The 13,710-nt window shown below is 26.9% G+C and overlaps 2 protein-coding genes across 5 annotated transcripts in view; both read left to right on the forward strand.

The window, feature by feature from the left end:
• rab3ip (RAB3A interacting protein (rabin3)) overlaps positions 1 to 13,710 on the forward strand; it is an 847,807-nt gene that overhangs the window by 449,249 nt on the left and 384,848 nt on the right. The gene's annotated exons all lie outside the window — the stretch shown is intronic.
• trim24 (tripartite motif containing 24) overlaps positions 1 to 13,710 on the forward strand; it is a 63,171-nt gene that overhangs the window by 27,638 nt on the left and 21,823 nt on the right. For all 3 annotated transcript variants that reach the window (XR_012401510.1, XM_073945935.1, NM_001002870.2), the window contains 6 exon segments: positions 4,019 to 4,133; positions 6,419 to 6,565; positions 6,726 to 6,840; positions 10,412 to 10,776; positions 12,550 to 12,681; positions 12,957 to 13,071. Coding sequence is in view for 2 of the 3 variants with exons in the window: in XM_073945935.1 (XP_073802036.1) it covers positions 4,019 to 4,133; positions 6,419 to 6,565; positions 6,726 to 6,840; positions 10,412 to 10,776; positions 12,550 to 12,681; positions 12,957 to 13,071 (989 nt within the window). In the remaining variant the exon portion in view is untranslated.

Raw genomic sequence — 13,710 nt, forward strand, 5'->3', positions numbered from 1 at the left:
TCTGTTTTATTAATTTATTTGTCTGTTTTATTTATTTATTTATCTTTGTTTATTTTTGTTTGATCTATTTATTTGTTTATTATTTATTTATTTATTTATTTATCTATGTTTATGTTTTATTTATTTGTTTATTTATCAATGTTTATTTATTATTTATTTATTTATTTTTCTAATAAATTTATTTAAACACATTTATATGTGTTTATTTTTATTTATTTGTGTTTATCTATTTTATTTATTTATCTATTTTTATTTGTTTATCTATGTTTATCCATTTGTTAATCAGTTTATTTATGTTTTTTATTTATTTATTTATTTATTCATTTATTTTATCTATGTTTATTTGTCTGTTTTATTTATTTATCTGTTTTATTTATTTATTTATCTTTGTTTATTTTTGTTTTATTTAAATATTTGTTTATTATTTATTTATTTATGTATTTATCTATGTTTATGTTTTATTTATTTAATTATTTGTTTATCTATGTTTATTTATCTGTTTTATTTATTTACTCATTTGTTTATTTATCTATTTATCTGGGGCCTGTTTCAGAAAGGAGGTAAAGTGAAAACTCAGAGTATTTTAACCCTGAAATGAGAGAAACTCTGGGTTTTCCGTTTCAAAATGGCAGGTTTGTTAAACTCGAGAAAGCAGGGTAAGTCAAGCCTGTTTCTGAAAGAAAGGTAACTTTAACTCAGAGTCAGTTACCGTGGTAACTTACTCTGTGAAGCTAACCTGGTCCGGAGCAGGTTTTATTCTCTAAACTCTGAGTTTCTGTCAGTCTCCTTCCCTTTTTTAAAGATGAAGCGTAATTCTCACCTTAGCCTTACATTTCCACACACCTATTTTAGAGCTCATTTTGGAGATGTGCATGAAAACGATTGATGAAAACGTCATGATTCACATCACTTTTGAAAATATGCATAATAAAACATGTGCATAACTGAGTAGGTTAAACTTTTATTTGATAAGATGCACATAAACTACTAAGTGCACTTAACAAATTACAGTATGTGCATTAAAAAAAAGGTTTGTTAGAGATGATGATGAAAATGTGTGTGAATGGACAAACCAGCAGACTGAGCACACTGCAGAACATCCTAAATGTTGTTTTGGTCATTCTAAAATGCCTGAACTGTTTCAGTATTAGTGTATATTATTAATCACCTCTGAGCGTTAGGAGCGTGTCAAGTCTCCGCGTCTCATGGCAACAAACGCCCCCACGTGTTCATTGTGTGTCAGCATTGTCGTCTGAGGCGCAAGTACATTTATTAAATAAAAAATCATTGACGCAGCTTCTTCTACCACAGTAAATTCTGTTTTTACTGTTGGCGCAAGTTAATCAGGAAGTGACGATTTTGTTCTCTTTGACTTGTTGGATAAAAACTCTGCTTTATTCGCATCTTTTAGGCGTTATTCCAGTTTTGCACAAATTTAATGTATATATTTGGATAGAAACATAGATATTGCCTACATTTTTGTCACACATAAATAATTAGCTTAAACTTTTACATGTACTGTTACTAGATTAATGGGATTACTTCTTTCTAAAAGGTATTTTTAGCACTGCTTACCTTCTTAATGTTATATCAGCCTCTATCACTTGATCAATAAAAAGGCAGACACACAAGTGCACTGTTAAATCTATTAAAACTGATAAACGTGTATAAAAGTTTAGAAACATTTTATAAACGTCACACATTACTTATTTTATTATACTTAAATATTTAAATATTTTAAATTAAAAATTACGCATTAACTTGAGCAGCTGTTTTCTCACGCTAACTGTCTGTTTCACTGATGGTTGCTTCTTTTTAAATATATACGCTCATATTTGCTATAACTTTGCATGAGCAGATCAAGTTCAGCCGGAGAAAGAAATGCTGATCTCTTTTTTTAAGATGTTGCCAGGATCACTCGTAATATCTGCGCTCCATTTATAATGTCTTTTTAAAGTCACGGTGTGCGCGCTTAACTCTGAGTTGGTCTACTCAAAGTTGATTGACCTAACTCAGATCAGCTGTTCTGAAACCGAAAACTCAGAGTTTTTAATCTCTTGGTAAATCAACTCAGAGTTCAAGTTTAACCTCTGAGTTGTTTGAACCTCCTTACTGAAACAGGCCCCTGTTTGTCTGTTTTTATTTACTCATTTGTTTATTTATCTGTTTGTCTGTTTTTATTTACTCATTTGTTTATTTATCTGTTTGTCTGTTTTTATTTATTCATTTGTTTATTTATCTGTTTGTCTGTTTTTATTTACTCATTTGTTTATTTATCTGTTTGTCTGTTTTTATTTACTCATTTGTTTATTTATCTGTTTGTCTGTTTTTATTTACTCATTTGTTTATTTATCTGTTTGTCTGTTTTTATTTATTCATTTGTTTATTTATCTGTTTGTCTGTTTTTATTTACTCATTTGTTTATTTATCTGTTTGTCTGTTTTTATTTACTCATTTGTTTATTTATCTGTTTGTCTGTTTTTATTTATTCATTTGTTTATTTATCTGTTTGTCTGTTTTTATTTATTCATTTGTTTATTTATCTGTTTGTCTGTTTTTATTTATTCATTTGTTTATTTATCTGTTTGTCTGTTTTTATTTATTCATTTGTTTATTTATCTGTTTGTCTGTTTTTATTTATTCATTTGTTTATTTATCTATTTATCTGTGTCTGTGTGTTTTTATTTATTTGTTTGTTTATTAATTTGTCTCTTTGATACATTTATTTATCTGTTTATCTTTTTATTTATTTACTTTTTTATTTTTTATTATCTCTTTTTTTTAAAATCATATTGTTTGTTTATCTATTTATTTATTTACTCATAATTCATTTCATTTCGTAAAAGTAACTTTTTTTCCGTGAGTTGAAATTGTAATTACAGCACATATCAATCATTTTCAGCCCTTTATAGGGCACTCCACCACACTGGAGTGGAACTGGGTGACCTTTAAACGTTTTAAGGCTTTTATAGTTTGCACTAAATGATCAATGCCATTGTTACTGTATATAGTTGTTGGACCGATAAAAGGTTAAGCAAAAAGCTAATTAAAATGCTTTCTGAAAACGATTAGAAATGCTATCTGTTTACTTGTAAGTCATTAACCAACACCACAGAGCCATTAACATGCAAAGACGACTGAATTTGATTGAAATATTACAAAAAAACTTAAACATTTGTTTATCTGTTATATATGTAACAGATAAGATAACATATAGATAAACAGATATGTTTATCTGTTTATTACTTTATTACTTTATTTATTTATTTATCTATTTATCTATTTATTTATCTATTAATCTGTTTATATGTTTATTTATTAATTTTTTCATTTGTTTTTTTATCTGTTTTGTTTATTTATTTATTTGTTTATTCATTTATTTATTTATGTTCATTTATCTGTTTTATTTATTTATTTATTTATTTATCTATTTATTTATCTATTAATCTGTTTATATGTTTATTTATTTATTTATTTATTTATTTATTTATTCATTTGTTTTTTATCTGTTTTGTTTATTTATTTATTTATTTGTTTATTCCTTTATTTATTTATGTTCATTTATCTGTTTTATTTATTTATTTATTTATCTATTTATTTATCTATTAATCTGTTTATATGTTTATTTATTTATTTATTTATTCATTTGTTTTTTATCTGTTTTGTTTATTTATTTATTTGTTTATTCATTTATTTATTTATGTTCATTTATCTGTTTTATTTATTTATTTATTTATTTATTTATCTTTTTTGTTTAGTTTAAATAATTATTTATTTATTTATTCATCTGTTTCTCTGTTTATTTATCTGTTTTTGTTTAAAAATGTATTATTTAAAATGCAAGTATACAGATTATTCTGAAGATGCGTTTCTTTCTGCTGAGTCAGTCTGATCCGTTCAGTTAAATCTGCAGTTTTACATTTTTGAAGGTTTGACAAATCCTAAATATCCAGAAGTGATTGATTAAGCGTGTTTTCACACATTTTATTTTATTATATGCTCTTCAATGCATGTCCAGTCTTCAGCAAGTGGATGAGAATCGCAAGACTGTGGCTAATGAGATCAAAAAGTCCATCTGCAATCTCATCATGGAGATCAACCGGAAGGGGAAGTTACTGGTCAACCAGCTGGAGGTATTTTGCTTCATTTCACATCTAAGGTGTGTGTTCGGCTTCTGTGCTGCAGAGGGAAGCAGCTAAATGTCAGTTGTGTGTGTGATCACAATTGTTTTAAAGCATTATCACAGAAAGTCATGTCATTAACGTCTTGCATGAGAGAATAAATGTACTGGATGGTTGTGTTCTTTATAAAGCATTTTTAAGTAAGATAGGATCTGGAGCAGCTCGGCCACTATGCAGGCCGCACTGAAGAAAGTGCTAATTGGAGGGAAAATAGAGATTCCAGCACTACCTGTAACTAAAAGGAAACGGATTGACTAGAGCCATTGCTGCTTAAAAGCCTTTCTCAGTACATCACACGAGGGCATGGAGCTGTGTCGGCTGACGAAAGCGCTCTAACTGGTTATTTAGCATCAAATCAGAGCGCGAAGGGGATGTAGTAAAGGGATGTTCCCAAGTAAACAATTCAAGTCATGAAGGAGCACGAAGAGGCCGGCTGGAGTGTCTCTACATTTCTAAATTATTTGCAAACAATATGGCTCATTAGATTATCAGACATATTTGCCGGAATCCCTCCGCGCTGAGTGACAACTACTGTGATAGAGTCATTGGACATCAACGTCGACTTCAATAAAACAACAACACACAAATGTTTAGTAACACAACTTTATTTCGTATTTATTTGCAGGAATAATGCATATATACCTGCTGTTTATTTGTGTATTTATCTGTTTGGTTTATTTATTTATTTATTTGTTTATTTAATTATTTATCTGTTTGATATATTTATCTATCTATTTATTGATCTATTTAATTGTTTTATTTATTTATGTTGATTTATCTGTTTTGTTTTTATTTTACATATTTTTTGTTTATTTTCTGTTTATTTAACTGTTTAATTGATTTATTTATGTTAATCTGTTTAGTTTATTTATTTATTTTATGTATCTATTTATTTATCTGTTGTATTTATTTATCTATCTATTTATTTGTATACTTTATTGATTTATTTAATTATGTTTATCTGTATTGTTTTTATTTTATTATTTTTTGTTTATTTTCTGTTTATTTATCTATTTATTTATCTGTTTTATTTATTTATCTATCTATTTATTTGTATACTTTATTTATTTATTTATTTAATTATGTTTATTTATCTGTTTTGTTTTGTTTTTTTACTTATTTTTTGTTTATTTTCTGTTTATTTGTTTTTTATTTATCTGTTTTATTTATTTATTTATCTTTATTTATCTGTTTTGCTTATTTATTTATTTGTTTATTTAAATATTTATTTATTTTATTTATCTGTTTATTTATCCGTTTTGTTTATTTATTTATTTAAATTTTATTTATTTTATTTATTTATCTGTTTATTTATCTGTTTTGTTTCTTTTTATTTCTATATTTATTTGTTTATTCATTTATCTGTTTATCTGTTTATTTATTTATGTTTATATATCTTATTTAATTATTTATCTGTTCATCTGTTTATTAATTTATTTATGTTTTTTATCTTTTATTTATTTATTTATTTATCAGTTTTGTTTATTTATTTAATTAATTTATTTATTTATTCGTCTGTTTATCTGTTTATTTATCTGTTTTATTAATTAATTTATTTGTTTATTCATGTTTACTTATCTTATTTATTTATTTATTTGTTTATTTATTTGTTTATTTATTTATTCATTTATTTGCTTGTATGTGTATATATATATATATTATTTATTTATCTGTGATTATCTGTTTTATTTATTCATTTATTTATCTATTTATTTATTTATGTTTTATTTATTTATCTATTTATCTGTTTGTCTGTATTTATTTGTTTGTTTATGCATATATATATATATATATATATATATATATATATATATATATATATATATATATATATATATATATATATATATATATATATATATATATATATATATATCTGTGTTCATTTATCGGTTTTATTTATTCATTTATTTATTCATTTGTTTATTTATTTAACTATCTGTTTGTATGTTTTCATTTATTAGTTTATCTATCTATTTTATTTATTTGTATTCATTTATTTATTCATTTATTAATCTTTTTGTCTATTTTCCATCATCAAAATACACCTTTGTTTGTTGTGAACACACACCCTCTAGTGTAGAAAATTACATACTGTGCCTTCAAGTACAGCAAAGCTCATGGTGATGTTTTGGTCTAGAACTGTGCCTCAGCTGTTAGGCTGCCATTTGATGTCCAGTGTGAGTTTGTGTCCAATGTCTCGTTCTGACATGTTTACGTTCGACATGTTTGTTTAGGCCATCACAAAAGACCATGAAATCCTCCTGAAAAAACAACAGCAGGATGTGACGTCGCTCTCCACACATCTGGATCATGTGATCAACTTCACAAAGTGGGCCACAGCCAGTAACAGTGGAACAGCCCTCCTGTACTGTAAGAGACTGGTAAGAGTCTTTATAAGTGCACATCAATACATCTTCGTGTTTATATACAAACATAAATAAATATGGGTGAATCTGAGTTGTTTTGATTGTGTAACTGACAATAATGAGCACTAGTAAATAAATCTGTATCACAGCGTTCTGCGTCTTCTTTCTCTCTCAGATTACATGCCAAATTCAGTACCTCATGAGAGCAAAGTGCAACATCTCCTATGTTCCCCAGAGCTTGGTGCGCTTCCAGTGTCGCTCTGCCTTTTGGGCCTCAAACGTGGATCTGGGTAAGACACTTGCAGAAACAAGTCGTGTCCATTCAATGCAGTGTTTCTGTTGTGAATAATAAATGAATATTAAGTCAAGTCATTCATTTATTATTTTATTTATTTATTCATTCATTCATTCATTCATTCATTTGTTTATTAATTCATTCATTCATTCATGCTTTTATTTATTTATTCATTCAATCATTTATTCATTCATTTATTTATTCATTTATTTATTCTTCATTCATTCATTTATTTATTCATTTATTCATTTATTTATTCATTAATTTATTCATTAATTTATTCATTTATTCATTCATTCATTCGTTTATTTATTTATTCATTCAATCATTCAATCGGTTATTTTTTCATTAATTCATTAATTTGTTCATTCATTCATTCATTCATTCTTTTATTCATTTATTCATTCATTCATTTGTTTATTAATTCATTCATTCATTTATTTATTTATTCATTCAATCATTTATTCATTCATTTATTTATTCATTTATTTATTCTTCATTCATTTATTTATTTATTCATTTATTCATTAATTTATTCATTAATTTATTCATTCATTCATTTGTTTATTTATTTATTCATTCAATCATTCAATCGTTTATTTTTTCATTAATTCATTAATTTGTTCATTCATTCATTCTTTTATTCATTTATTCATTCATTCATTTGTTTATTTATTCATTCATTCAATCATGTATTCATTCATTTATTCATTCATTTAATTATTAATTCATTTATTTATTCGTTCATTTATTAATTTACTTATTTGTTCATCATTCATTTATTAATTTATTTATTCATTCATTCATTTATTTATTTGTTCATTCAGTTATTCATTTATTTATTCATTTATTCATTCATTCATTCATTTATTTATTCATTCTTTCATTTATTATTTTATTCATTCATTCGTTTATTTATTCATTCATTCAATCATTCATTCATTCATTCATTTATTTGTTTGTTTAATAATTCATTAATTTATTATTTTATTCATTCATTCATTTGTTTATTTATTCATTAAATCATTCATTCATTCATTAATTTTATTTATTCTGTAGAAGTCCATCTATTAGCCCAATGACGAAACTAACAGCATGGTCGAAGGTTTAATGCATGTAAGCCTTTTCTAGTGCTTCTGAAAAGAATTTTATTATTTATTAGAATTTATTTATATTCGTTTTTTAGCTCCGAATTCAATCTGACTCCAATTTCAATGATCCTAAAATTTAGATTGTATTTCTAATTGTAAGAACGGATCACATTCATCATTTATGATTTAATTTAGAGTTTTGATATTTTCTGAGGTCCGATATTCTAATTGTACGTTCATTAGGGACCAACATCGCTCAGAGTTCCACGCCCCGGGTTTGTGCATCTTCTCGCGGACAATATGTGGACACTCTGAAAATAGTCAGAGGATGCAGGATTAACTATATTTGAATAAGCTGGTCGCATTAACGCTTACCTAGTCTTAAAAAAACAGATCCTTAGCCAAGCCCATACAACTTGCTACTTCCAGTGGTTAAACGATTAACAGATCTACATGTTATCGGCACGCTATGGCTAACAATAATCAAATGCGCCTATTAATCAATTCAATTATGCCACAATAAAGGTAATGAAGACTCCTCTAATCTACTGGATACAATGAAATTGCAAAACTCCAGAATTAATCAAAACCTAACATTTTATTTGTCAGGTAAAATTGTATTCTGCCAATTACATAATAAATCCTCAGGAAGCCAATTCAGAGATGAGACTAACAATATAACATCCATTAATCAAAGACAAATCAAAGAGTTATAGATGCATACCTGACCAGAGAAATACATTGCAGCATAAGTCTCAGAGATGCTGCAGTGGGGTGTCTTTTTACAAGATCTCCCCCCGTCCTAAAGCACATCTTACCTTATATACTCAATATCGAAAACAAACAGCCATAAATTCAAGACAATAGAAGTGTCACAGAAACCCTGGCCTGGTGTATTTGAGGACTTAACCATCTCTGAGGAGGGAGAGCATCTTATCAAGATCTTATAGAAGTCAAAAACCAAACCAACATATGCCAGTGAAATATTACTGTAAAATTAAGACCACTTTACCAATCACACAGAGACATTTAAAATGATACCAAACATGAATATAGTGCTGCAAGATACACCATATTAAAACCTTGAACATTTTATGTGAAATGTGCTCTAATCAGAAGGTGACATAAGGGTCAAGAAGGGGGGTTTAAGTGGAAGGAGATGGGTGACTTCTTTGCATTACCCCCTGCTGTAGAGTAGCTCTGTTTCTCCAGCCTGTGATTGCATTGTCAACAGTGATTTGAATAGAACAGTGGAACAGTTGGTTTCTTCATCACTTCTCAGATTAGAACATGCATTGGAACATTGCATCTTGTCTCATGAAATTCCATAACAGTTCTCGTGGTCTGATATTTTGGATTCTTACAATTCATTCATTCATTTATTATTTTATTTATTCATTCATTTGTTTATTCATTCATTCATTCATTTGTTTATTTATTCATTCACTCATTTATTATTTTATTCATTCATTCATTTGTTTATTTATTTATTCAATCATCCATTCATTTATTCATTCATTCGTTCGTTCGTTCGTTTGTTTATTTATTTATTTATTTATTCATTCATTCAATCATTCATTTGTTTATTTATTCATTCATTTACATTCATTTATTTATTATTTTATTTATTCATTAATTTGTTTATTCATCCATTCATTCTTTTATTTATTCATTTATTGATTTGTTTATTTATTCATTCAATTATTTATTCATTCATTTATCTATTAATTTATTCGTTCATTTATAAATTTACTTATTTGTTCATCATTTATTTATTTATTCATTCATTTATTTATCTGTTCATTCAGTTATTCATTTATTTATTCATTTATTCATTCTTCATTCATTCATTTATTTGTTTATTCATTTTTTCATTTATTTATTTATTTATTCATTCAGTTATTTTTTTATCCATTCATTCATTTATTTATTCATTCATTCTTCATTCATTCATTAATAATTCATTTTTTATTTATTCATTGTTTTATTCATTTATTTATTTATTTATTTATCCATTCATTCAGTTATTTATTCATTCATTAATTAATTATTTATTCATTTTTTATTTATTCATTTTTTATTCATTTATTTATTTTATTTATTATATATTTTTATTTATTCATATTTTATTTATTTATTTATTTATTTATTCATTTATTCATTCATTTATTTATTTATTTATTTATTTGCCAAGTGCTGTTTAATGGATAAATTTTTAACCACATTTATAAACACAATCATTTGAATAACTTGTTTCTAATAATTGCTTTCTTTAGTGTTTTTCATGATGACAGTATTTAATAATTTACTAGTTATTTTGCAAGATACTAGTATGCAGCTTAAAGTGCTCTTTAATTAGGATATTAATATTGACCTTATACATTTTAAAAGAAGTAAGACTTTCTGTAGAAGAAGAATATATCATAGCAAATACAGTGAAAATCTGTTAAACATCACCTTTGAATGTTTCGTCAGGCTCCTTAGTCGTGGAGAAAACTCCAGTCCGTCATCCCAGTGGCCCCCAGCCGTTCCCCTTCCAGCAGATGAACCCGGGGCCCCGAGCGGAGACCCTCCAGCAGCAGCAACAGCAGCAGAGGCAGAGCACACTGGCCCAGCTCCAGATGCAGGTGGAGAAACTCTCTCAGCACAACAGCCGCCATCACTCGCCCAATCAGTGGACCTGGTACCCAGGCATGCGTCTGCCAGGACCACCCCCTCCACACAGACCCCTGCAGGGCGGGTCGCCATCTCAGACTTTGCCTAACATGCCTCACCACGGCCGGCGCTACGGTGCCCGCAGCCCGCCATCTATGCTTCAGCCCTCCAACCTACCTCCACAGGTGACTTTTATTTTATATATTATATACAGTTGATGTTGGAATTTATTACAGAGGTTTAGGCTAACATCCCCATAAAACGTCCTGTCCGCACTCGTGCAGTTCCTGACAGAAGCGGCGGCGCTCATGTGACGCTGCACTTGTTCCTCATGTGATGTTGAGTCTATCATATGACATAAATATGACACAAAGACTCACACAAGTGCACTCAGAGACACCTTGAAGCATAAAACTGCACTCTGTTGGCCACGTCACACATCATATCAAATATAATGAAGATCATCAAAACTTTAATGCGCTATTATATCATATTTTATTTTATTATATTATATTATATTATATTATATTATATTATATTATATTATATTATATTATATTATTTTATATTTTATTTTATTATATTTTATTTTATTTTTTATATTATATTATTTTATATTATATTATATTTTATCATATTATATTATATTAGTGTATTTTATATTATATTTTATTAGATTATTTTATATTAGATTATTTTATATTTTATTTTATTAGATTATTTTATATTAAATTTTATTAGATTATTTTATATTAAATAATATTATTTTATATCATGTTATATTATTTTATTTTATGTTATATTATATTATATTATATGTTATAATATTTTATTGTATTAAATTATATAATATTTTATTTTATTATATGATGTTATATTAATTATATAGAATTTTATCTTATTATATTATTTTATATGATATTATATTTTATTATATTATTTTATATTTTATTATATTATATTATTATTTATTATATTATATTATATTATTTTATATTAAATTATATTATATCTTATTTTATTATATTATTTTATACTATATTATATTATATTTTATTGGATTATTTTAGATAATATTGTATTATATTATATTTTATTATATTATTTTATATTATATTTTATTAGATTATTTTAGATTAAATAATATTATTTTATATCATGTTATTTTATTTTACATTATATTATATTTTATCATATTATATTATATTATAATTTATTATATTTTATTATATTATATTATTTTATATTATATTTTAATATATTATATTATTTATACTATATTATATTTTATAATATTATATAATATATATGATATATATTTAAACTATTTTATTTTACATTATATTATATTATTTTAAATTGTTTTATTTTACATTATAATATATATTATTTTATAATATTCATATTTAATTGATTTAAAGGGACAGTTCACCCTCTAAAATGAATATTCTGTAATCATTCAGTCAGTGTACATTTTTTAAATCTATTTGAGCTTCTTCTGTTCACATGACAAAAGAAGATATTCTAAAGAAAGCTGCTAACTGGCACCCATCAACTACCACAACAGGAAAAATAAATAGTCAGTAGTGCCGAAAGTGCAATTTGAAGGCTTAATTTATTCAAGTAAGCAAAGTTACTTTAATTAGGCAAGTCATTAGACAACAGTGATTTGTGCTGTAGACAATCTTAAGGGGGCTAATAATATTGACCTTAAAATTGTTTTAAAAGATATTAAGAACTGCTTTTATTCCAGCCAAGCTAATAGAAATAAGACTTTCTCCAGAAAAAAAACATCAAATTTCACAGCAAGGTGTACAGTTTTAACTTCAACTGTAATGAAACGTTTATTTTACAGTATTATTAAGATGCCCCTTTCACAAACATCTGATTCAAAATTCCGACTGGTATTGTGAGAAGAGTTGTGTAATCTGGAACTTTCTGTTTGCTCTCTCTTCAAGACTCTGAGGGGCCTCATCAACAATCCCACCTACCCTCCCAAACCAGTGGAAGTTCTGCCTAGAGGACGCTTTCCACAAGCTGCTGCCTACTCCAGCGGAGGGCCGCTGCCCTCTCCAAACACACTGCAGCAGGTCAGCACATTTACAACTACTCTGACCATGTTTCTAGTAAATCTGAGGCAAGTGTGTATTATACAGTGTGTGTATGTGTATATATGTTTATACGCCCTATCATACATAATCTGGTGTAAGCAAAATAATCTTGATTTAGATTTGGAATTTGGACATAACGTTTTTAAAAACAATCTCACTTACGGTATTCGTTAGATCGTGGCAGTTTTTAAATAAAAATAAAACGTCATGTGCGACATTTTCAGCTTCAAATAATGCAAATTGACCTTTTTCAGCAAAACATGCAGGCCACGTCATACCTGAACCGGAGATGTGACCCCAGCGCACTGATGTCTGCGCAGAGACCCAGCTACACTCACACACACCTCTCTATGCCCACTGAGACAGCTGGTAGAGTACAGCTTATCTGAAGCAATCAATGCCTGGCGTGTGTTTTGTAGGTGCCATAGAATGCATTGATGAAATGTTAAATTGCTCTCTGATGTCTAAATCGAAGGTAAAAGGCTTGGGTAACTGCAAAAACATCCCCAGATGCTGTTTTATGGGTTCATTTTTAACCATAAGAGTTGGCCCTAATATGAGATGAACGCTTTGACCTTATTTGGAAGGGTCATGAATATTAAATTGTGAATCTAATTAGTGAGTGACATGTCTTTACGCCGCCAGAAATTTGTTTTACCCTGAGATTATCCTGAAGATGAAAAATGTGTTTTTTTATTAATTAATTAATTAATTTTTAAGCCTTGTGGCTATATAAAATAGTGTTGTCTATACTGGAAATCGGCCAGTCGATACTGAAATTGAAAAAACGTCCATTGAGCACTGGAGTGCGTTCTTAAACAGTGCTGATTGGCCATTGTGTTCAGGTGCTCAACAGAAATGGCTGTGATTGGCTGTGAAGGTCATCAGTTCACCGAACTCACCTCTCTGTCCCTTTTAAATCAATTAAATATGAATATAATATAAAATAATATAATATAAAATAATATAATAAAATATAACATAATATAATATAATATAGTATAATAT

Source organism: Danio rerio, chromosome 4, assembly GCF_049306965.1.
Source record: "Danio rerio strain Tuebingen ecotype United States chromosome 4, GRCz12tu, whole genome shotgun sequence".
In the NCBI taxonomy this organism is placed as follows: Eukaryota; Metazoa; Chordata; class Actinopteri; order Cypriniformes; family Danionidae; genus Danio; species Danio rerio.